General features: G+C 30.2%; 5 protein-coding genes across 30 annotated transcripts in view; 3 read left to right on the top strand and 2 right to left on the bottom strand.

Annotated features, from left to right (window-relative positions):
• Nucleotides 1–565: 565 nt before the first annotated feature.
• Nucleotides 566–1874, top strand: LOC117208873 (NADH-ubiquinone oxidoreductase subunit 8). The gene is made up of 4 exons (XM_033450345.1): nt 566–676; nt 841–1084; nt 1162–1354; nt 1641–1874. Exons 1-4 carry the CDS (start codon nt 649–651, stop codon nt 1770–1772), a joined length of 597 nt encoding a protein of 198 aa, XP_033306236.1. The 5' UTR covers nt 566–648; the 3' UTR covers nt 1773–1874.
• Nucleotides 1875–4596: 2722 nt separating this feature from the next.
• Nucleotides 4597–9150, bottom strand: LOC117208869 (vacuole membrane protein 1-like). Of its 2 annotated transcripts, XM_033450332.1 has the most exons (6): nt 8893–9069; nt 7401–7618; nt 6123–6467; nt 5501–6010; nt 4986–5255; nt 4597–4921 (listed from the first exon to the last, which is right to left on the bottom strand). In XM_033450332.1, the coding sequence occupies exons 2-6, from the start codon at nt 7401–7403 to the stop codon at nt 4790–4792; spliced, it is 1260 nt and encodes a 419-aa protein (XP_033306223.1). In that variant the 5' UTR covers nt 7404–7618; nt 8893–9069; the 3' UTR covers nt 4597–4789. The 2 variants fall into 2 exon arrangements, with proteins under 2 accessions (XP_033306223.1, XP_033306224.1); XM_033450333.1 differs by lacking the exon at nt 7401–7618 and having other exon boundaries at nt 8893–9150.
• On the top strand, nt 9122–12016 carry LOC117208870 (very-long-chain (3R)-3-hydroxyacyl-CoA dehydratase). 2 transcript variants are annotated; one of them, XM_033450334.1, is made up of 6 exons: nt 9122–9207; nt 9911–10011; nt 10079–10195; nt 10891–11125; nt 11214–11318; nt 11405–12016. In XM_033450334.1, exons 2-6 carry the CDS (start codon nt 9928–9930, stop codon nt 11968–11970), a joined length of 1107 nt encoding a protein of 368 aa, XP_033306225.1. In that variant the 5' UTR covers nt 9122–9207; nt 9911–9927; the 3' UTR covers nt 11971–12016. The 2 variants fall into 2 exon arrangements, with proteins under 2 accessions (XP_033306225.1, XP_033306226.1); XM_033450335.1 differs by having other exon boundaries at nt 9911–9990.
• On the top strand, nt 11015–14243 carry LOC117208874 (putative peptidyl-tRNA hydrolase PTRHD1). Of its 6 annotated transcripts, none has more exons than XM_033450352.1 (3): nt 11015–11125; nt 13636–13822; nt 13986–14243. In XM_033450352.1, the coding sequence occupies exons 2-3, from the start codon at nt 13637–13639 to the stop codon at nt 14157–14159; spliced, it is 360 nt and encodes a 119-aa protein (XP_033306243.1). In that variant the 5' UTR covers nt 11015–11125; nt 13636; the 3' UTR covers nt 14160–14243. The 6 variants fall into 6 exon arrangements, with proteins under 6 accessions (XP_033306243.1, XP_033306242.1, XP_033306238.1 ...); XM_033450351.1 differs by lacking the exon at nt 11015–11125 and adding an exon at nt 12479–12646; XM_033450347.1 differs by lacking the exon at nt 11015–11125 and adding an exon at nt 12699–12770.
• A 186-nt stretch (nt 14244–14429) lies between these two features.
• Nucleotides 14430–25290, bottom strand: part of LOC117208866 (collagen alpha chain CG42342) — a 121035-nt gene continuing 110174 nt past the window's right edge. For 12 of the 19 annotated variants that reach the window (XM_033450319.1, XM_033450314.1, XM_033450312.1 and 9 more), the window contains 9 exons: nt 25202–25246; nt 24230–24292; nt 20052–20078; nt 19812–19865; nt 19499–19525; nt 18513–18548; nt 17340–17474; nt 16626–16894; nt 14430–15812 (listed from right to left, as the gene is read on the bottom strand). In XM_033450319.1, coding sequence (XP_033306210.1) covers nt 16769–16894; nt 17340–17474; nt 18513–18548; nt 19499–19525; nt 19812–19865; nt 20052–20078; nt 24230–24292; nt 25202–25246 — 513 coding nt within the window. In that variant the 3' untranslated portion in view covers nt 14430–15812; nt 16626–16768. Of the gene's footprint in view, nt 15813–16625; nt 16895–17339; nt 17475–18512; nt 18549–19433; nt 19526–19811; nt 19866–20051; nt 20079–24229; nt 24293–25201; nt 25247–25290 lie in introns of those variants that run through there. The other 7 variants (XM_033450301.1, XM_033450303.1, XM_033450304.1 and 4 more) reach the window with 7 other exon arrangements.

Raw genomic sequence — 25290 nt, forward strand, 5'->3', positions numbered from 1 at the left:
TCAGTGTTATAATCCATATTCAACGTTACAGGTTAAACTGCAGCGGTAATTATATGTTATGACAGCAAGAAAATTTAAAAAACAATTAATAAAAGTAATATAACGATATGACTTTTCCCTTTGTTTCTATTTATATTCTAAAATGGAACACAATATATTTGACAATTAAGGCAAACCTATAAATTCTACATAAATTTATCAATAAATGAAATGTATTGTTCACTTCTTCCTCTAAGGAACAATAGAAATATTTTAATTAATTGTTTTTAATACTGAAAATTAATAGACCAGATTTTAGTGAACGTTATTACGTAACCTAGATGCCGCTGATATGTGGGAAAAGTTTGTATATTAGATTTATATAAGCTGATGTAAATAGGTATAGTTATACCCATTGTCTATTATAAAGTTACTTATTATATTTATACGACCGTGCACTAACTATAGTATATACATACATATGTGTATATGTATACTATAGTTTTATACGAATACATGAAGTTCAATTTTCAATGCGAAGAAAATTATTCTTAGTTCGCGCATAGCTAGAACCAGATTGTATCTGTATAGTATATATCATATATATATATATAGTATATCGTGAGAAGAGTGATTGCACGAAGTGAAAGCAATTATTGAAATTTCAACATGACATTCTTGAAAACTATACAACCAGGTAAATTTAACAAAACTATTTTCTGTTTCCTAATACGATTTAATTGATTAAAGAATCAATTAAATCGTTTCTATTAAATGTAATATACAAATATCATATAACCTATAAAATTATTATTTTGTCTTAATTACACATTTGATTTTATGAAAGTATGCTTTTTACAGGTTTAAAATTATTTCAAACTTCCACGAAAATCTTAAATGTACCTGTACGAACTAAATATTATTTTATTTCCCCGGAGAAGTCAAAGTTTGTTGATAATGTAACAAACAGATCAATGTTTCTAGAAATCATGCGTGGTATTGGAATTACACTTTCTAACTTCTTTAGTGAACCTGCAACAATAAACTATCCTTTTGAAAAGGGTCCCTTAAGTCCAAGATTCAGAGGTGAACATGCATTAAGAAGGTATTGGTATAAAGCTTTTTATATCAAGAGTACATAAAATTTGTACTGAAGAAAATGTAATAAATTTATTCTAATAGATATCCTTCAGGTGAAGAAAGATGTATTGCATGCAAATTATGTGAAGCAATTTGTCCAGCACAAGCAATCACTATTGAAGCAGAGGAAAGAGCAGATGGATCCCGCCGTACAACAAGATATGACATAGACATGACAAAATGTATATATTGTGGATTCTGTCAAGAAGCTTGTCCAGTGGATGCAATCGTGGAGGTAACGATTAATACATAAGTATATATATTAGTGCTTGTTTAAATTCAAATAGAGCTATTTTGTCTAAATTCAAATAATCCAGCCTTACCATTACTTAGTGTAATTTAAATTTCAGTATCAATTTAATATAATCCAAATCTAATGCAAAGAGAATAAATAGACATAGTAAGAGTAATATATTAATTTCTAAGTGTCAATATCTATCATAAAATGTAAACAATTCTATGTAGATATACGGTAATACCTATTACATAAGATTTATATTTACCATATGAATTATTTTTAGGGTCCAAACTTTGAATTTTCAACAGAAACACATGAAGAGTTATTGTACAACAAAGAAAAGTTGCTGAGTAACGGAGACAGGTGGGAATCAGAAATTGCTAGTAATATTTATGCGGATCATTTGTATCGCTAAATAAATTGTAAAATTTAATGAAATATAGTAATAATTAGTAGTAATAATAGAAGATGTCTATTATGTGTGAGCTATTTTATCAATAAAATGCTCGCTATATATGTATATATATATATCGGATATATATATATCGGAGAAGCAGGGGGGATAGGGTTGTCGGTGTTTGAGGAGTCTTCATTGAAGGTAGCCATCGTTGCGGTGTAACGAAGATACGATTTATTGACACAGGTATGAATAACACAGGTTTGACAATCTATCACGGCGGTGAGACGTTCGCGACACTAGTGACAGTGATCTCAGGTTCAATAACGAATCCGCGGTTAACGGGATGACAGATAGGCGTTCTCGCTGAATCTAAGTCTGACTCGTAAACGATAATTGCTGAGCGTGAAGACGTTACTCTTTAGTCGACGGGAGCGCGTCAAAGAATGCGCGTCCCGTCCCGATGATTCCACAGAGGAAAAACTATGCTGGGGTGTGTCTAAGGACACGAGATCATCGGATTCGTCGAGGAAAGCCTTCGTTTAGGAAGTAAGGGAAATTGACGTTGCTGCTAATTGGTCAATCTCCATATCGGTGGTTAGAAAAAGATGCTAGCCGCCCTCGAGGGAAAGTTGCTAGTGGGAGACGCCGTTCGTTAAAAAATATGTCTCCCCTATCTTCCCATAGCTGGGACAAAGACTGTTTGTCTGTTTGAAGGACTTTAGTTAACTAAACCTTAAGATTTATTACGGGCCCTCGGGCTAGCCGAACATGTACTGCGGAGACGCATCGACATCTGGCAATCATCTTACTCGAAGAATAGGGTCTGCGTGTGGCGAGCCACGGGACAGAAACCGTTGGAATGTTTACTGTCGCGTGTCGCCACGAATATTTCTTTTAAGGAGAGCTATAGAATTATTCCATATGTTTGTTGGGCAAAGCGTTCATCCCTTGACCGCGGCTACGTTGGGCGACAGACTGTCGCCTCGAGCCAAAGCTCACCGTCACTAATCTCGAACAATTACAATCGGATTGAATAACTACAATAGTTTAGTTACAGTTATAGTAGACTTTAGATTGCAATGTTGCGGGGCTATCCGAAGGTTCCGGTGTCCTTTCATCTCCGACATATATATATCTTACATATTGTTAATTTTATTGCAAAAGAAGTAGTAATAATGAGACACTACTGATGCTACTTTTCCTTAGCATATACTTACCATATAAATGAATTTAATATCTGCGTTTTTTCCTTTCTATATATTGGTCACGTTACTTCATTTAAATCAATAAGAAATGAAATATTTATGTAAATAAATCACGTTATAAAATCACATGAATATCAATTATATTTGATGTTAATGAACAATGACTTAAAATATTATAATTTTCCATGTCTTCATATAAATTTTACACATTAAGTATCTCATTACTAATGAAAATTTTGCATATTATTACCTGTTCTTTTTATTAGTTTCTATACGTTTATTATTTACAAACATGTTTTAATCATTTTTAATATGTTTTTGTATTTATAATATTCTGTTTCCCCCTAAAAAATATCTTGAATAATCTTCCTACAGTAGTAATATAAATTACAAACTGTTATTCATATACATATATATATTCAGAATAAAAATGTATAACTCTACACTCATTATTTATAAAGGTATGGTTCTCATAACATTAAATTTTTAGTTTATCACATGAATGAAAAAATACCAACTAGTTAAAAATACAATTTGTACTTATCTCTCCGAAAATATCACAAAATATTTTGAAATCATTCAGTTTTATTTAAGTTTTATTAAAATATAATAAAAATATATTAATGAAATATGTAGGATATGAAAATAAATTATTTTATCAATACTTTCCAAATAGAAAAAATTCAATGTAAATAAAAAATTTTCTTCGACAGCAATTTTAACTCTTTTAAGACTAAAAACATTGTATCTTTCATTTATATTTTTCTTATTCTCAAAATATTTTTAAATTACAAGTAATATTACATTCATTCCATAAATATAAATGCATTACAATGAAAAGTGAAAATGTCATAAAAAATGAGTGACAATATATAGTTAAAATATAAATCAATATCGGATCTATCGAAAAAACTGAGTAATTTCTATGAAATCACGAAAAATCACTACTATTTATTCACAAACCACCGATGGATATGAACTTTTTAGATCTGTTCTGCAATCATATGTATTATTAACTATATGTATATATTTCTGACTTTATGGTTGGAAAGCTAATCATAAGATTAGCTTTTTGTAACTTTAGTATAAAAAACCAATAATTGAAAGCTCTTTTTTTGGTACTTAAACATAATTTATACCACTTATCTACTCAATTATGATAGATAGTACTGAAAGATGCTAATAAGAGAATGTATTTGTCAACTAAGAATATTTAAAATAATTATATTTAAATGTTTATAGGAAGAATGCATATCTCAAACAGTTTTATACTACATTGGAACTGATTAGAATCCTAAATCATTTACATTATTGAGTATAATATTATTAACATCATAAATCCTAGGAAGAGTTCTGATATTATAAATTATGACTGTAATAGTGAAAGTAAAATGCTCATAATATGTATCATACGTAATATGCCCATAATTTATACTACATAATGTATGAAAATCCCCCCTAAGATATACATATGTGTATGTATATTGTTAAATACATACACACATACATGTGTAATATAGATATATGTGTGTGTATGTCAAAAATGTTTTGTAATATATATACATATATACATATATATTACGAAACATTTTTGACGTTTAGAAGCATCCTAGAAAATTAGAATTAAAAAAATTAAATTTATATACTTCATCCTTCACGATTTATTCATATTGCAAAAGAGAAATTGTGCACTTAAAAATTCGGCCACAATATTATTATTATTATTTTTAGTACCTTAATTATACTGCACTTTAATAGCAACTTTATCTGTACGTAGTTTTTTAATTGATTTTATGTTTACATTGTATATCCTATATTCAATAACTTTTAATCAGTACATTCTTTAGTTCGTTTACGATGATAATTCCTTGCTAACGCATGAATAATTGTTACTAAAAAGTAACATATCATCAACATTACAAATTTATCAAATAACCATGAAATTGTTGTTGCTCCATCCTGAAAACAAAATAAATATTTAGAAATGTGTAAATACATTGCTCACAATAAATTAAGATCATACCATCGACGTTTTATCATGCAATTTTTCTTTCTGTTGAATAAGATACTTTTTCAATGGCTCTTGAAATTTCGAACCAATAAATGGTACAATTGCCAGCAGTTTTATGAATTTATCTAAAAGTTCTTCATTGAAAGCTATAATTACTGCAAGTTGTTGAATATGCATTTTTATAATCGCCTTTCCTATAAGTGTAGCTCCAAAAAATGTCCAAAATGGAATTAAGTAATGACCACATGTCAAGCCAGCAAGATCAAACAATGGATTGGGGATCTAAAAAAGATTTTTGTGTAAAAAATATATTGTAAATGTTTAATTTAATTTTAATAAAATTCGAAGATTATATAAAAATATTTTCTAAAAATATATAAAAATAAAACTTTTCCAATATAATAATAATAATAATAATAATAATAATAATATTATTATTATAATTATAATATAATTTTCTAATATAATAATAATATTTCTATATAAATAAAATTAATCTTTAATATTTAGAAAATAATTTAACTTACTGAAGCACAGGCAAGAATTCCCCAGAATCCAGCTTTTTGCACAAAATGTTTCATAATTAGCTTTAGTCGAATTAATAATGAAACATTTTCTCCATTTTCTAAAGCTTCTAAAGCTTCTAATTCTTTTAAATCTTCTTGATCAAATTCTTCATTTCTATTATTTTGTCTGCTAGTTCGAGCTGCCCTAGCCATAAAATATGGTGGTAGTTCACCAAGTGCAGTACCAGCACCCCAAAGCATAGCTTCTATGCGTACTTTTCTCATGATATTTAATATTCCTGCTGTCCACATTGGATCAATTGTTGTTGGACATATTATTTGATCAGGATATGGTGGTTCAGGAAAATTGAGAGCGCCACATTCATATGCAGCCATTGTGACAGCTGCTATATGTGGTCCTAGATACAGTACAAAAGTGTGTAAACCTGTACCAAGACCTACACTGGAAAGGACACCTAAACCTATCCAATATAACCACCAAATTATTTTTGTCTCCCATGCTTTCAATATCTGAAAATGTACAAATATTTGATGACTTTAAATATTAAGAAAAACAAAGATGAAAGACTAATATGCAAAATTTTTGTATAATAATTTACTATACTTTAATCATAGAACTTACCTGTTGATGTGGACCAGAAATTCTACTCAATATCAGAAATAATGTAATTATTGATACTATGCTCCATACTGTCTTTTTGTAATGCAATGCCTTTCTCCCTAAGCTAAATATATTATTAAAAAGTTCTCGGAAAAAATAATTCAATGTGGTAATTGGATGCTGCCACAAAGTTAAATGTTCAGAATCTAAATATAATTCATTGTCCAAATTATTTAAATCTCCTGAAAATGGTGCAGATGATTTTTTCTCTTCTACATTTTGTTGAGCACCATTAACAGGTGCCGAATCCTTCACACGTCGAATGGCAGTGGTATTTTCCAACATGATACTTCCTAACTGATTATTCTGCAAAGATAATAAAACAGATCATAAATAAATTTATGATTATTTAATAAATAAAGCATTACAAAATATGTAATATATTAGAAATGAATAAAATATTATAGTCATGTCACACATATTGTCATATATGTTACACAATTTAAAGCAGCAAAAAATTAAAAAATATCACAAATTTGTTATTACTGTGTTCAACAATTTATTCCCAATACTTCGTTTTAAAAATATGAATGGAATATTATAAAATTAAATTAATGGCATTGATTACTGTAATATAATAATTTTAATAATATATGCTAAAATATTATATTACTTCATACTGATACTGATATTGAATATTAATAAAATCATTAAAAACTCATTGAAGCAATATTAATGTTATAGTTAAGTATACAAAATGATCAGTAATAAAATATTTAGCCACCATGAGTTTCACATGCAATATAAAAAAGGAATATATTATATATGAAGATTTTTTAAAATTACAAATAGGAAAATACTTATGTAATGCAAAAATGTAATGTTAAATTATTAAGACATTAAAAAATGATATAAAAAAATGATAATTCCAAACACTTCATATTAACAAGATTAAATTAGTTTGCAGCCATGTACAAAGTGTTTAATATAAAATCTTTACTTTATTGATAAAGACATTATACGTAATATCTTTATCATATTATAAAATTGAACACTACTTTCATGCTGTTTCATTTCTGGTAGGTTAGTGTTAAATTATTTACTCTTACTATTATTGTAGTTTCATTAAGTTATTTATTCTCATTAATTTTTCAAAATATTTATGACACATAATGTTAATGTAACTAGTATTAGATTAATGAATTTATGAATCAATAATTACACGTAACTAAATATGTTTTAATATTTGTATAATAATAAACAGCATACAATTATTTGTAGAATGGATACATTCTATACCATATTTGCGCTGTTCCCTGAAATGTGCAGATGGTGTTTTAACGAGCCATTAAATGATTTCTGCTAATTCGTAAAACTGGCTTCACTGTAGTAGAATTCATTGAGTTTCTGCTACCCGTATGAAAATAGTGTCTTCAAAATTCTGTATAATACTGGTAACAGCTACATTCGAAATAGTGCTCATCTTTGAATCTATTTTCCATCATGTCATCATCAAGCTGCATTAGTTGTATTATTAACTAATTACTGTTATAATCATAAAGGAATAAAAATATTCTAATAATTATTTTCTATTAATACTGATTACCAATAAGAAACATTAATTTCCAAATAATACAAATAAAACAATGACAAATATAATTTATTGAATTAAGATATGAATTACTTTTACAATCTGTATCATATTATATAATAAAAACTTTAAAAAGAAATTTTACATAAGAGATTAACAAAATTATATAATTTTAACAGATAAAACTATAAGTGGACAATTAAACAATCTGATTTTGTTTTCTTTCAAAAAATTGAACATTATTTAACAGTATTTATTGAAACATTTTAAATATAAATACAGATATAACTTTATGTACATTGATTTGCATATACATAAAACTATTAAATACACAAAATTATTGTTTAAATTATTATAAAAATTGTTTGGAAGTAAAGTTTTTGGTGAACAATTTAAGTACAAACGGTTGTTTCTAATATATTTAATTTTTATATAATCTGCATGGTAATACAGGTACAAATATTCACTATAATTCATTGTTGATTTTAATTTCTTTAAATGTGTGCCATAAATCAGAAATATACTGCAATATACAAAATAACATATACAAATATTCCATTAAAGTTAAATTTAAAATAAATAGATATATATGTATAAATTTACTTACTGTGCTGACAAATACTTTAAAACTCACATGATTTAAAACAGAAATATTATTACATATTTTCTAATAATTTACTTTTAATTGTAATTAAAAAACACTGTGATTTTCAATAACTATATAAAATAAAATAGTTATTAATCTATCCTGAACATTAAAGATGGTTTTATGAATTTCTCACTATTATTTATATTTCAAATATTTAATTTCACTAATCTAACATATGTATTCGCGAGTTAATTTAACCTGCAATTTTTTATCTTATACATTTTGTACACGATTAGTATTACATGTATAAGATTCTAATTACTAATTGGGATTAATTATTGATGTTTTATCTAAATAACACTTAAAACTGCATATTATGTTGTCTGAAATTGCGAAAATTTATGCTACTATACAGAAATCGCACGTGAAACTAAGCCACGAAAACATAATTTGAATGCTGGAAATTTATTTCATATTTTAATGTTTCTCAAAGAAATACGTACAGAATATTTTATCAAAATGTGTTTTCAAAATACAATATTTCTTTTTATGAAATATCGAACATGATATAATATAATACAATCTGATAACATAAAATGTAATTGAATTACCTTTTAACCTTAAAATACGAATATGGCTAAGTGCTGGATCAATCGAAAATGTTTTTTTTCAAATCATTATGAAACACACATTTGAGTAAAAAATAAAGTGCCTGGTGATATCTGAAGTGATCGATAATTAGCATATGCACTTAAAAAAAACAATGTTTTTATTCAACTTAATTAATTAAACTGTCAACTCGACAGTAACACATTTATATTTATATACATATATATGAACCCACAACACTTCCTATATGTATATTGTATAAGTGCAAGTACGCGCAAGTCTCCATGTATAAAAGTGCCTAATCATTAGTCTTTTAGGTAATACAATTCCTCTATATAATCATCGCCTTATATTGAATACCTCGCATATCTTACACTGACATAATTCTAAATTATTACTTGCTAACACAATAAACATTGACCAATCAGCGTTTTTGTAAATAAGTATTGACACTTTAATTATACTTCACATGAATGATTTTAAAATACAAGACATGTCTCTTGCCTTTTCCTTCTTCATATTTTATTTTAATGAAATAAACAACATGATATATAAATATGAAATTTCTAATAGCTATAAAAATAAACTAGAGTTATAAGCACGTGGTTCAAGATCTAATATTTTTAAATTTAGTGATTTTTATCAGATTCATGTTTTGTAACTTTATTTAATTATTAAATTACGTAGCATATTCAACAGTAGATATGTTGGTATCATATTATGAACTTAATTGTTAATGGCTGATATGTGCAGTTCTTACATTTTCGTGTAATCAAAGTCAAATGATAAATCAGACATTATTAACTGTAATGTTGACAGTGGCGTTCGTTGGAGTACGAAATTTTGTGTTTACATCGAATAACTGATAAATTTTTATTTACAATGTTAAAATACAATATATATAATAATGAAAATTATTTAAAAAATAAAACGATACATCTTTTACTAACTTAGAACGAAATATGTACTTTCAATATCGATCTGTTATAACAATAAGCCGGATAAAATTAACATTTATAGAAATATAAAATGAAAAAATGGCAGATATTTTAACTCCATTTGTATATTGGGCTCAAACAGAGCAACAAATTACATTAAAGGTAGACTTGACTGATACTTGGGTATGTAATTTCTAATATATAAATTTTATTGTTTATCAGCTTATATATATCAAATTATATTTTGTAGCATGTTAAAGTTCACATGAATGAGAACAAATTAAGGGTTACTGTTTATGGACAAGGCGCGAGAGGTCTTAATGAATATGGATTTAGCTTGGATTTACATTCATCTATTAATGTTGAGGTAACTTATATTGTTCAAATAAATTTTATAATTATGATTTATTACATAGACACATATTTGTGTTTTTAATGGATAAATGTGAGTAAGCTTGCAATTTATATTCACATTTTTTTTATAATCTTAAATGATAAGTAAGATACATTGTCATTTATAGGTAAATTATTTTTAGCATGCTTCAATAAGTTTTACTAAATTTCTTAAGCTAAGATTTTTTACGCATTATAACTCAATAACAAAATAAATAATATGAAATGTATAGTTGTTAGAAAAGATCCCTGTTTTTTTGTAACAATTGTAGCAATAATATTTTACTTTATCTTATGGAGTAACTTGGGGTTAGGATGGCAAGGCTAAAAGTGACAGAGCTATCTATAATGATTTCCAACTACTTATAATAGAATAATGATAATGTATAATATTTTACACGGATCAGTATGCTATGAAGTTCGGAATCCATGTAAAATCCATACATCACGACAGTGTGAATCCAATATTATATTTTATTTCACTCGTCATGTATAATAATGCATTGTCTTTTAATATGTAATATAAAAATAATATGGAAATATTTATAATACCATTTGCTTTATGGCATATCATCATTTCTAAAATTTGTATATCTTTAATTTTTAGTAAGAAGATAACATGTTCTATATTACAAGTACAAATAATAAAAGTAAAATTGTTTATTATAGGAAAGTAATTACAAAGTAACAGCTCGACAAGTTGATTTTACATTGGGTAAAAAGTGTCCTGCTTGGTGGCCAAGATTAACTAGTCAACCACAAAAGCCATCATGGCTGAAAATCGATTTTGATAAATGGACAAGCGAAGATTTAGATGATAACGAAGATGAAAGACGAGATGTATGCAGTGATTATCCCGACATGTACGATAAACTTCATGAAGAAGAGTTTGGTTATAGAAAAGGTATACTTTATTAAAAAATGTTTTAATATACATAATAATTGAAATACATTTCAATATTAATAATATTTTACAATTATTCATTGCGCAGAAGATTTCAAAAAAGTGTATCTAATTATCTATAACCTTTGTCAATTTGTTGGTTTTATCTATATTCTAACTGTAATGGGAATTACGTATTCGCGAGATGGACCAGGTTAGTAACTGTATGATATATTTAAAATTAGTTAAATATAATAATACCTAAATTGATTTTTTTAATTAGTAAATTTCTAATTGTAGCATCTATGAAAGAAACTTATGTAGCTGTTGGGAATGCAATGAAATTTATACAACTTATACAATTTTTAGAAGTTATGCATTCATTATTTGGTTACACTAAGAGTAGTACATTTGTAACATTTGTACAAGTGGGAGGCAGAGCATTTATTTTATTTATTATGATCGAGGCTGAACCACGTATGCAAACGAAACCAGTTGTCTTTTATCTTTTCCTTGTATGGAGTATAGTAGAAGTATTTAGGTATCCTTATTATCTCACGCAATTACTTAAAATCGAGATTTCATTTTTAACATGGCTAAGATATACAATATGGATGCCTTTATATCCATTAGGCTTCCTTTGTGAAGGGATTATAATATTAAGAAATATCCCATATTTTGAAGAGACGCAGAAGTTTACTGTTTCTTTACCAAATTCTTGGAATTTTGCATTTCATTTTCCATCGTTTTTAAAGATATATTTACTCATATTCTGTTTACCCTTTATGTACATGCTGATGTCTCGCATGAACCAAATACGTTATAAAAAGTTAGGCAAATCTAGGTTGAAAAAAAAGTATGCGTGATGTAAAACAAGATAAGATAAAGAAATTAAAGTATTAGAAAATTTCATCAATGGTTTAATTATTACAAGTACAATTTATCCCTAGAAGTAGAATGAAATGATTAAACAAAAGAAAAAAAGCTATCTTTACTGTAAATATATTTATTTTAAACATACGATATATAACCATGTTGAAGAGATTTTACATGCAATATTTAGAAAATACATTAAAGAGAACATTTTAGTCTCTTTGTATTTATAAATACAAAGCTAATATGAGTAGATCTTATGTATAAGTATGATTTTGTAATTATAAATAAATCAAGTATTACTAAACAAATTTTATTTTTATTTATATCTATTTTAATATCTTCATCTCCTTGTAATGTTTCAGATTTATAACAAATATTTTGTATAGTTTCATATTATTTGTCATATTACGTTTTATTTTTATGTGATTGTTTCAAATATATTGCTAGTTATATTTTAACGCCTGTAATATATGAAATATTAGTTAGAAGTGTGATAGTGAGCAATTTGATCAGTATCTTCGATTTTTTCGAACTTTAATATGTTATAAAATGTTATTTAAGTAAGCAGAATATCACAAGAGATGTGTCGCAAAACTAAATCTAAATCTAACCTCAATCCAGGAAAAACACTAGAAAATTTGCGATTCTCCTGCTAGAGTTAAACCGGTAATGTTGTCGATTAAAGGTGTCTTTAATTTTAGTGATCTTAAAATGTCATAAAACTCAACATTTTGAACAACTTTTATCTGTACATATAACCTGCGCTCGACCTTACCTTTTAATATATGGGATTAGTAGCAATATTAATTCGGCCGCCAGCATTTCGTTGCTTAATCAAAGTAATGCACAAAACTTTCTGACAGAAATTTTTATTAAGTTTTCAAAATAGTACATGATGAATCTTTTCGTAATTATGAATAATCATTATTTTAAATATTATATAAATTCTTCTTTTTAAGTAGAAACTCTTTTCTTTAATCATGTTATTGTCATGTATAAAATAATGAGTATAACCAGCTATAAGTAATATCAAATTGGTGAGAATGTCCAACTATGTAATTAACATGACCATGATATAATTAAATGTTTATTTTTTAAATGTTTACTTTACAACTTAAAAAGTAGAGATGATAGAGTTTTTTTAAACCTTTACTTACAGATAGATTGCAGCAATTTCTAACGAATCAATGACAACAAAAATTTGTCAAATATACAAAAGTTATTATATTCTATATAAATGAATTATGTTTTGAATGTCGTAACATATTATACACAGTATTTACGTATGATTAATTTGTCTTTAATAACAACAATTTATATAAATAATACATCTGATTTAAACTACAATGCCAAAAGAATATTACAATGATATTTGTGTTTTACTTTTGAATATTACAATACTAAACAGACATAATGTCAATAGATAAATACTTCAAAAGTACTTCCTATTGTTTTCTTATTTATATGAATTATATATATTTTTGGCACTTACTATGTAAGGATTGTAAATGACATTAAATTTAATATATAGAAAATTAAGAGTTTTATCAACGAATGTTTAAAGTTTAATAATTTAGCTTGATCAGCCTTACAATAGCCCTTGCATATTCTATAATTTAAAATTAAATTAAATTAAACGTCTTTTGCATTACTAGGATGAGCGTGCTAGTTCAATATGTGGTGGTACGAGGAGATCTTCTGGAGACAATGAAGTGGCCCATCGGCGCAGTTATAGCTCAAGCATGCCATGCGTGTACTGCTGTTACTCATCTTTTTTATAATGACAATTACACACAAGCCTACCTTGCCAATTTAGATGCTATGCACAAAGTTGTCTTGGAAGTAAGTATATCCAGGAACTATATATATCATAGGTATTAAACGTCAATTCGAATGTATTATTGTGCATAACTATTGTGTATACAGTTTTTAAAACAGCGAAGGAGTATGGTGACATTTATAGTATACTCGTACATGGATATATTTATATGTATATAAATGTTAGATTCCAGATGAGACCAGTTTAAACAATTTATGTTTAACATTGACAAATGAGAACATTGATCATAAGATCTGGATTGAACAGCCTGATAATATTCCAACGTGTTTGGCAACAAAACCTTACCCAAAGGATAAAGTAAAATCATATTTCAAGAAATATAAGTTACTTAAATTGTAAAAGGATACAATTTTCATTATACAGCTACATTATCCTCTTTTATATTGTACATCAATTGTAATAAAACTAAATAGTAATATAAAATAAAATAGTATTAAATATAGTACTATATATTTTAAGGAATAGTCAGTATCAAGTTTTAGTACCTCAAACATTGTCATTTGCAATGCTATAAAACGAATTGAACTCTGCTTAGGAATATGTCAAGAAAAATCTAGTAATATGTTTCATATTGTATTAAAAAGATAACAAGTCGATCTTATGCCCTTGTGAATCTCTTTTTGCTTTATTTTTTTATATATATAACAATAAATAGGAATTATTTCCAATTCGGGATTTACTATACGCCAATATGAAAACGATAGATATATACTTATTCTTTATTTAACAATACCTGACAGTATTGACAATGTGTACACGTTACTCCTTTGCTTTACAGTTGATATTATTACTAATCTAGATGAAAATTATGTCGAGATATGCATTATTAACTGATATTTGTATAAAAATCTTCCCTTGCGATCGCGCAGAAATGTGCACTTTTTTTATTAGACGTACCGAAGGCAATAAAATGGCATAGGTACGCATATATGTATTGTGCACATAAATGACACATACTGGGAAAAGAAATTTTCAACCGTTCCTCGTTAAAATAATCATATGGCATTAGTTTTTCGATAAAAATAAAATTCCAAGTTTCGTAGTTGAACTTATTATACAAATTTTGATTAAGCGAGAAAACTAGATCTGGCGAGAATAATATAATTTAAATTAAAAAAAATCTTAGAAACATAGTAATGTATAATAAAGGTAATAATTAATAGCAGCTATATAAATACATAATATTATAATTATGCTTAAATGCATTTGGTTGCATTTTAGCAAGCAAATAAATAAACAGAAAAATAACATTGACTGAAATTTACGTGAATATACGTTCAATTCATCTTCAGCTAAAGAAGGTAGAGCAAAATGATTAATGTTTTCAACTTTTTACATCTTGTGCTTCCACGAGATATGTCCACATAAAAAACACGCAGAGAGAAAAATTATTTCTTCGCATAGAGTGCAACGTATTTTAGCAAAGAAAACACGTTGACAATAATGTTAATAGACCAATAAAATTGTTTATTGTTTTAGAACTTTGCTATCGCTATATTACGTTGTGCAAACGATATTTGGATAATTCGGTCATTAATTTTACTCTCCTTAGAAATAAAGTAATTTATAAATTACTGATGTTTACGTTTACATTATAAACAAATTGTCGATAAAATTATGATGTCGTTCTAACCGCATTTTCGGTAGTAAGCTCTAAATATTTATGTACACGCACTATTTGCGGACGCTAAACACTGTAAGTACACTTATTTACAACACCCGATGGCAAGAAGATTATTTCGGCATACATGTATTTTATATGCCAAAAAAGAAAAAAAAATATATATATGTAAAAAAATATATATATTTCTTTTTCTTAAATACATAGCTCGATTTTCTTCGCGTTAAACTGGATGAATTGTATTTTTACGATGGAGTATACACAGAGGTCTTTGAAAATATGTACTATCTTCTTTTAAAATACTTGTATCACTGCCCCTCTTCTTTTTCGGCTTCCTCTTCTAGCCAATCATGAAGAATATTCCTTCTTCTCTGAAAAAACGAGGCGAAAGGGAATCTGTTGTAAATATTTGTAGAAATATTTTGTAAAGCTTAAAGCAAATACGATAGATTTGTATACATTCAAAGATGAAGAAGATGATCGCTTTGAAATATACAAAGTAGGTACGATGCTTATACGTACAGGTCTCTATCTATTCGAAACGAATCGATTTTTCATTGTTTATGCATTTCATTAATCATCAATTACGATTACAAATTACGTTATCGTGCCGATAAGCAAAGCAAACGAGAATGTAAGCGGATAATTTTACAAAGAAGCAGTCTGGAACGTTGCTTTTGACGTTAATCTACATATTTTGCGTTCTTCGTTCTAATTAGAAAAAAGAAAAAAGAAAAAAGAAAAAAAATGCAGCTACAAGCAAGTCTTTGAACGTGTTAAAGTGTTATTAATTTCTTGATCGTCACCTTGAAGCTTCAAGTACAAAGAAGTGGCAAGAAAGTCGAATTGGAAATTAATTTTTACGACTGTAAATATATCTTCTATCTCTTAGTACTTTTTTGATATATTATATACGTATCATTTGTTACTCTATCTTTCTTGGACAGGAAAGCAAAATAACCGTAAGCATTGACATGAAACTTTAAGCAAGACTATTGCCACGGACTTCTACTTAATCAACATACAGGTAATATGTAAGTAAGTAATACAATAAAAGTACGAAAATGTAAGGAGGAGCAGAGTTACAAGACTTCTTTCTAAATCATTTTTGTTATTTAGGAGCGTGGTGTTTTGCTGATTATGCATGCATACAACGTTAGTATAACTACGGGACTTGCAATTACCAGGACCACGTTAGTTTGGGAGAGCAAGGTGAGACGAGTGATGAGGGCGATGGCGGTGGTGGTTTTGGTGGTTGTAGTGGTGATGGTAGTGGTAGTAGTTGTGGTAGTTGTTGGTAGTGATTAGGGCAGCGCACAACGAGCAATTATTGCTCGGCTAGATTTGCGTTCGGATCCGTATACTCCTCGTAGTCCTCTTCTGGTTCTTCGTAATCCGTCTCTGAAGTTTCAGGACCTTCGACAGCTGGTATCGAGGTGCTAGTGATGTCCTGCTAAGCATATACGAGAATCCAAGCGTTCGTTCTACCTACTTCTAATTCTTTACAATTCCCTTTCTGACCATTCGTTTCCATTTCACTCGTTACAGCTTTCTTCTTTTCGCATTATTCTTCTCGATACAAAGATTTTTTTAAAGAATAGGAACGACCTTATCGACTAAATCGCTACATACGTATATAGGAAATTTAATTAATATTATGTTTATAAGAATACATTTGTATATATAAAAAATATTCTGCCACGGTGAAGTATGCCAATTTATTATTAATTAATATCTTTTAAAGACGAAACGTCTCGAGTATTGTGGGAATATCTGATCAATTATAAAGACAAAGGGGGAGAGAAAACGTGAGAAAGAACGTAACAGGAAGTCGTCTATTTCGGACTTGTTCAAGCCGACAAAAGTTAATTGAAATGAATAGGGAAAATGTGAGATACCTGGGGTGGTCTCCAACCGCATCCTGCTAACGGAAGTCCGTCGGCTCCTAATGGACATGGAGCATCTAGCCCGGGTACACCCTGATCTCCTTTGTTGCCTTTGTCGCCTTTCCTACCGCGTTTCCCTGGCGGTCCCTGTATTCATACGTAAAAATGTTTCAACGTCTAAATGGCGAACAGGTAGATATTTTCGCGAACGTGCAAAAAAGGCCAGGCACACAAAAAGAATCTCTTTATGCATAGTAAAATATTCGATTGATTGTGCAGAATACGCAATTGAGCATTAACGTCCATGAAAAAGGCATCGAGAATATTCTCTATCTTAAACTCGAGACCGCGTACTTTCGATCGTTTCGACTGTTCTTTTCGTTGGAATGTACTAATTTTTCGTTTCAACATCATACCCTTAATTGCAACTAGATTTCTAAAAAAAAAAAAAATTTATTGACTATCAGCGAGTTTATATACGCGCTTTCACTATACGCTGGTGGCAGCATATGCACGTAGTATATGTACATGTATGTACGTACGTATCACTGAAGAAAAGAACGTGACATTACGTTTTCATACGAACATTTATCTCGCGAATTCGATGATCTTTTTTCAAGGGTTGCGACATGTTACAGGACATGTAGAAAAGTACAATACGAAGATACCAGAGTGCAGAAATACAAATATGTGTTTCTGTTACATGCGTTATGCATAAACACTGTACTGTGTTAAACCATCCCTAAATTCGGTATTCGAATTTCATATAATTTCTAATTAGAGATTAATTATTCTTTATGCTAAATACATTTCAGATAAAACAAGTCAGTGAATGTTAAATTGGTGCACTTCTTTGGCATAACTTCCGAATGACGACACATTTGGATTTAGTAATATTAAATATCATAATACTACTAATGATAATTAATTAGTCTTAGTAATGAAATGGTAGTACACGTTTATGACAATGATATTGCTGATAACGATGATAATGACAATACAGTAAATATGAATGAAATATTAATAATGAATTTCCGAATAAAAAATTTTTAGATCTGGAACGAGGAATTATTCGTCCGTCAGACATTGTATCGTTAAACGTTTATGAGCTTTGTTCGCTCGCCAAACTACGAATTTCCTTGCCCATTTATTTAAAACTGATAGTCGAATTTCATCAATACTCACAGATTCGCCTTTAGCACCTTTCTCTCCCTTCGGTCCCTGGAATTGGTACGTCAAAGAATTTATTCGTTAAGTGACGGTCGTGCCTCTCTTCGTTTCTTTTCTACATGCACGATACGTATTGTGGAAAAGAACTTTTTCAATATTATACATTTCTATGCGAAACTTGCTTTCAAAGGCATAACATGTGTCTACGATCACAAATGCGTGAACTAGTGAAAGAAGCAAGCGATATAAGCTACAATATTAGCCCGTTTTATTTTTCGGTTAGTTTATGCTCTCGGTTTGTACACTCTTTGAGAATCTAATTATCAAAATAGAGAGGATTGTGCGCTTCTCCCTCTCTTCGAGATTCAATTTTACAACCAGTTACTTTCGAGTGGATTCTCGATATTCTTTAATCGTAGGTATTTCTAGGAATTCTAACATTTCTGACGATCTTACGCATAATTTTCTTTTTCTTTCATTCTAGATCTGAAAAATAAATTGATAATTATAGTTGTAATAAACTTGATAGTTTAACATTAGCAACGATGCTTCAACAAGGCTGGAACTGTCGAAAGATATACTATTTCAAAAAATATACTATTTGGCTCTTCGACAAACAATTTTCCGACTCTTAACTCGACGTTTTATATCCATTATTTTCTGACATTCTGCTTCTCTAAATTGCTTTAACCGACAGGAACCAAAAGAAACGATTTGCGATCTTAAAGCGAAATATTTGAGAGTAAATAAGCAAGTACTATATAAAATAGAAGGAATATTTGCAATAATGAAGAAATCGTGCAAACTATCGTCGGTGTAAAGAGGGAGAAAGGCGCAAAACTTAATCTCAGCCCCCTCCTTTTTCGTGCAAAAGAAGTAAAGAGACGAATTTTGGGGCAGTCCCCGGGGTAGATCAGGCAGATGTATCGTCGTTACCCCGGGCTGGTTAGACTGTGTCGCAGTCACACCGAGGGGCGAGCGATAATCGAATGCCACTGTACCTCCGCGCCAGGAATTCCATCGGTACCCTGGGGATAAACAGAATGTGTCGTTGGTGTCTCGACGACGGTGTAATCGAGTTTCAGCAGGATGAAATATCGTTCGGTACGGTTAAATGGTTAGATCGACACAGTATGATTCGTATTGAATATCGAATGGTTTCTCCAAGCGAAAGCAATTTTTGAAATTGTTAAAAAATTAGTAGAAATACTATTTGAAATTCTAAAATTCTAAGATTTCTAAGGAAGTAGTTTTATTTCGACGAGTCGAGGTTGGTCATTGGTTTAAATTAGAATAAAATAGAACGATACTTACAGGTAGGCCAGGATCCCCTCTTTCTCCCTTTGTGCCTGGTTCTCCTTGTGCACCCTGTAAGTACGAAGAACCATAACGGATACTATGATCTGTACGGACACGTTGAAACAATACCGTTAAGTTTGCAACTGGCTTAATCTATGCCTGAATGATGAAATCGTAGTGCGAGCGTAGTGATCGAGGATCCAAAAATCATAAATATAATGTATGGTTAAACGGGTCTCCCCGAGGATTGCTCACCTTCATGCCGTCTAATCCTGGTGGCCCCTGAAAGGCAGAGGAAACCTTGTCAAATTCATCGAAGTCACCTGATAATTGATATCGAATATGCCGATTCAAATGTAATTTATTATTAAGAAATTTTATTAAGACGCCCTTTGCCCCGTCATTCGCAGCAATATTGCACCTTGCCAAACTCTCCGGAAATGTTTGAATTTTAATCCTAAGTAGAGTATATTTGTGTATGTATGTTGATATCCTTATCGGTTAGTTTTTAACAAAGTTATCAGAAAGAATATTTTTTTGTCTCGATCTTCTGCAAATAATTGGTAGCTGATTTTTTTCTTCTTAAAGCTTAATGTTTGAAATAATCTTAATACGTTCAAAACATTTTTGCCTATTTCAGTAAAGTAATATCACTGTATTATTTATTTACATTATTTTATTGTTTCCCTCGATGTGAGATAAGATATTCTACGAAATGTGACGCGCATAAACACTTCCTAATAAACGTATCGATACGACGTACAACAGATGGAACATGATCTGGAATTAGTTTTAATAAATATGTTTATCCTAAAAAATTGTTCAACCGATATTTAACGATAAAGAGCAAAAATTTGGTTATTCGAGAGCGAGGCAAGAGTACAATCGATGGGCGTGTTAGGCAAAGGAAAAGATAAAGAAGGAGCTCAATTGAATTCAAGAAAAACAGAAAAATAAAAAACCAGCGGTATTCACATTGATATGCCAATTATGTCTTAAAACACCTTCGCTATGACGTATTACGAGATGGCATAACGATCCAACAATTACGTTACCGTCGTGGTTGCAGCAAATTAACACGTGTTAATTTTTCTCTTACGAGATCATGATCTTTTTTCTTTTCTTTTCATCAAAAAAAAAAAAAAAAAAAAAAAAATTGTACATATATACTCGCGATCAGAAGAAAGAAGGGAAAAAGAAACAAAAGAAGTGTAAAAAGTGACAAAAGTAGTTTGTACAATGATCGTCGGATCGCAGCCAGAGCAAAATGCAAAGCGGTAATTTCACTACAAGGTGTGAGAAGCGTTAAATTTCGAAAGGGCATCGTATAGAAGCAAAGGACACAGGCACATGCACATTCTGTTTATTAATTGGGACAATGTAAAACAAAATTGTTAGAGTCAAGTATTCTTATACGCAAATACGCCGTCGTATTCTTCTTCTATAATTTTCTTTTGTTAATTACCAAGGCGCGCCGCTTTACAATACACACATACGCACGCACGAAATGTTATGTGCTTTCCCCCGCATACCTTTATACTCGTTATGTCATGCATATGTAGATATATGTGTACGCACACTTGTACACGTGTACATATACACATGTATGTACATACGCATGCATACACATGTCGTATACACACACACATACTTCTCGATCAGTTACTTTTTCTCTGAAATTGTGTGCATATGCACGTGTATGGATCGTTCACTATAATGGGCGCACATTCACACATGTATCATTATATCATATGCTTAATTCGCGCATTAGCGTTACCGTTAAAGTGCTTTCACGATACGAGAGCTTCATATTTTTACTCATTCCGTTTATCTTATTAAAAATCTACTCGCATTAATCTCTATATATTTCGATTAGGATATGCACAGCAAAAACGGTAGCTAGTACACGCTTTCTAATTCGAGGCCAGCAAAATATTCTTTACCACATTGATAAATCCCATTTCTACAATATCGATATTATTCTACATTGTACAACTTTCTGGTATCTTTTTATTCAATTGTATCAACGTTATAGGTAACTAGGATCACAAATAAGGATGCTCGTTTACACGTATTTTCAAATCGTTAAGTACATCGTAAGTCATTGTAAGTATCTTTCTCACTCTGTACTATTTCGTTTCTTAGGCCTTTATCATTTGTGTCTACCAATCTATATTTTGCATGTCTTTAAGTCATAAAGTTCTTTCGTGTTGCTCGAATTTATTAGCATTCGCAATTGTTTTGCATTTGTCTAAGACGTCAATTAACTCCCCGTATATTGTAGGTAATGGTAATTAATAAAAATTTACGTCGGGTTATTTGTAAGTAAACATACCATGCACTATATTGTTAAAAATTTGGCAAAATTAGGATTATTAATGACGGAACACGTATAGATGTTAAAAATATTCGATGTAACAACGCGTTATAAAAAAATAAAGCTAGAAAAATTAGTGTAAATTTAGTACATTTAAAAAATGGCACTTTTAAAAAATAATTTGGAGCGGTAGAAGTTGTAGGAAAAAATCTAGATTTATGCAATGTAACAAATTTACCATAATACGTATTTCTGATATATTAAAAATAACAAACATGTTAAAAAATATACACTTCGTGATTATACATGTAACACCGATTCCAGTGGAATATAAATTATACTATGTTTTTGATTATCGAAATATAAAATTTATGTCTCTTATTCCCCAGATGATACAACTATGTATTTCGATCGCATCGAGATAAGTATGGAAGTACAACGAAATAGAACGGTCGTAATAAATAGTTCTCTTATTATCACGTATAAAAAATATAATATGCTTTCGTTAAGTACAAATTAATACCTTAATAATTAAGAAAAGAAACGAAAAATAGGATAGAAAAAATCGTAGAAGGCCGACTATGAACGTATTTCACAACGAATAAATAGAACTACCGAATGAAGAAATAATGAAAACAATGAAATAATGTTACGGAAGTACAAAGAAGAAATAGAAAAAATATACCCGAGCGAAATGTACCTAAATTTAATCGAACTATCGATAAGCGTTCAACAAATTTTCGTAGTGTTCTTCGATAGCTTGTAGAGTGTAATGTTTTATACACAGTAATCTATTATCTTAATCTATAGTTTAATTTAAAAATATTTTAAGGCAAAATTTGCTTAGCTTTCGTACCGTGTTACCACGTTATAACGCTAAAGCTTCGTTATTTCGAACTTAACATTTTTCCTTCGGTGTATGCGCACACACGTCATACACAAACATACACACACGTGCGCGCGCGCACGCACACACATACGCACACATAAATGGTTGTAGAGATAAACATATAGAGTATGTTAAAAAGGACGGATGGTAGTGCGATCATCCGCTAAGTATTACGTTGGATAAATAAAAACGTATAGCACCGACGTAATGCGTATCTGTACTTCGATATCGAGAAAAAGAAAAAAAAGTAAAAGGAAAGCATCGAATAATTTACTCGTACACATCGAATATCTATGGAAGACGCTTTGTTTCTCCCGAAACTTCACTCTTGTCACACATCGACACGAAAAATCCATAAATCGAAATTATCAATTATCCTCTATCAAGTAAATTATCTTTTTTTTTTTCATATTTTACGTCCGCTACACTTTGCACACGTGAATGTACCCACTATGTAATACAAGTACAGTCACCTTATTTATTACCACCGCACACGTAAGACACGATTCGTTACGTTCTTTGTTTTGCTCGAATAACGATCAATTGTAGTAAAATCCTTTCTCCTTTACCCATTTGATACGGGTTACTATGTTTGAGAGCATGATATATCACAACGGTGCCCGCAACCTTTTTGCAACGGACGGTCCTTTAAGCTCCCTACCATTATTCATCGTTGAGGGATATCGTTAGTAGTAGATTCTGATCGATAACAAGCCGATGAAGCTACTAAAATCCACCGAGCCAATACTCGGAGACATTCTTTTGTTTTTAATAACGACTCGAAAGCGATTTACTAACATTTATCCTCGCGATTACACTTTATCCAATAAATGCTAACGATATGACTTGTAACATTGAAAACTTCCGACAACTTGTTAATCCGAGAAGAGATCCTTTCGAGGTATATATGTACTCGTATCGCCTATGGTTATCTCGTTGTCCCTCGAGTCGCTTTCTATCATTTTTCTTTTCTTTTCTTTTCTTTTATATGTATCTTGAACGACGACGATGATCGAACCGTGATCGTTCGTTTTATGTAGAGGAAACGACACGGAAGGCAACATACTCGAGAGGCAATCAAAGGATCTCGCTGAGGACGCGAAGAAGTACGACATCTTGCCGAATGAGCGACAATCGATTACACTGGTCGTTAGTGAATGCCTAGTAATGATTCAGCAGCGAGGCCAAATAACGATGACGTTAGGAGCGAGAGGTCCGCGTTCTTACCATGGCACCAGGTTTCCCGGCATCCCCGGGTTTTCCGGATTCTCCTCTCAGTCCCATGGGGCCCTGTAAAAAGACAAACACTTCGATCAGTGATTCGATTACAATACGATCGTCGAAGCATATACAATGACGATGAATTTGTCAATGGATCGTGTATATATGCTGCTTCGCTTCCCTCTTTTTTTTCTTCCTATATATGGCGCACATTTTTCCCCGTTTCGTTTTCTCGTATCTGTACTTTTATTCTAGTAATAAGTAGTTATTGCATTATCCTTGTAAATCGAGTATGGGTTGCTCGGAAGTTTCGTAGCGTTTTTCATAGTCGATACATTTTGTTGCGTGTATTTGTTACGAACATCTGTGATTCTATCTTCTACGAGGTAATTTCTAGCGTTTTACTGTTAAATACAGCAATTGAGAACAACGGTATCGGACAAGAGATCGTTTCTCAACGAGAAAACGTTAGGCTTCGTGTATCGAGGAAGAGCAAGCAATATGTTCAAATGTACAGTACAGCTCCATCCTTTTCATTCGACAGACGCAACATCGTTTTATTTGCTCCGATCTTTACGAATCTTTACGAAACTTTGCGAAACTGTAACGCTAAAAAATTGAATGGACTTATCGTTAAGAAACTATTTAAAAAAAATTAATCGCCGCAAAAGATAGAAAGTTCTTTTTGAGAAGCTAGCTAATAAATGATAAAAAATCACCGAAAGAAACGATGCGTCGTTTAATAAAATGCTAATTCCATACGTTTTATATTTCGTTACGCACTTTCCAAACAACCCAGTATCAAGATCTATTTTTCTTTCAAGCTAATACCTTTTCTTAATACCTTAAGATTAAGAAAATTTTTAATTCGTCGATGGATTTCCGCCTTATGCGTTCGATCGGCTCTATTTCTGGTATTTTATCGCGTTTTATAACCTACCTAACCTACGAACCTAATCTTGAGAGGAAAATACGTACGGGTAGTCCCATTGGACCAGGATCTCCTTTGGCACCCTTCTCTCCCTGTAATGTAAAAAAGAACGACCCGGTGAAAATAGGTCTATTGT

This window comes from Bombus bifarius, unplaced genomic scaffold (assembly GCF_011952205.1).
Source record: "Bombus bifarius isolate JDL3187 unplaced genomic scaffold, Bbif_JDL3187 scf7180000008163, whole genome shotgun sequence".
Lineage (NCBI taxonomy): Eukaryota > Metazoa > Arthropoda > Insecta > Hymenoptera > Apidae > Bombus > Bombus bifarius.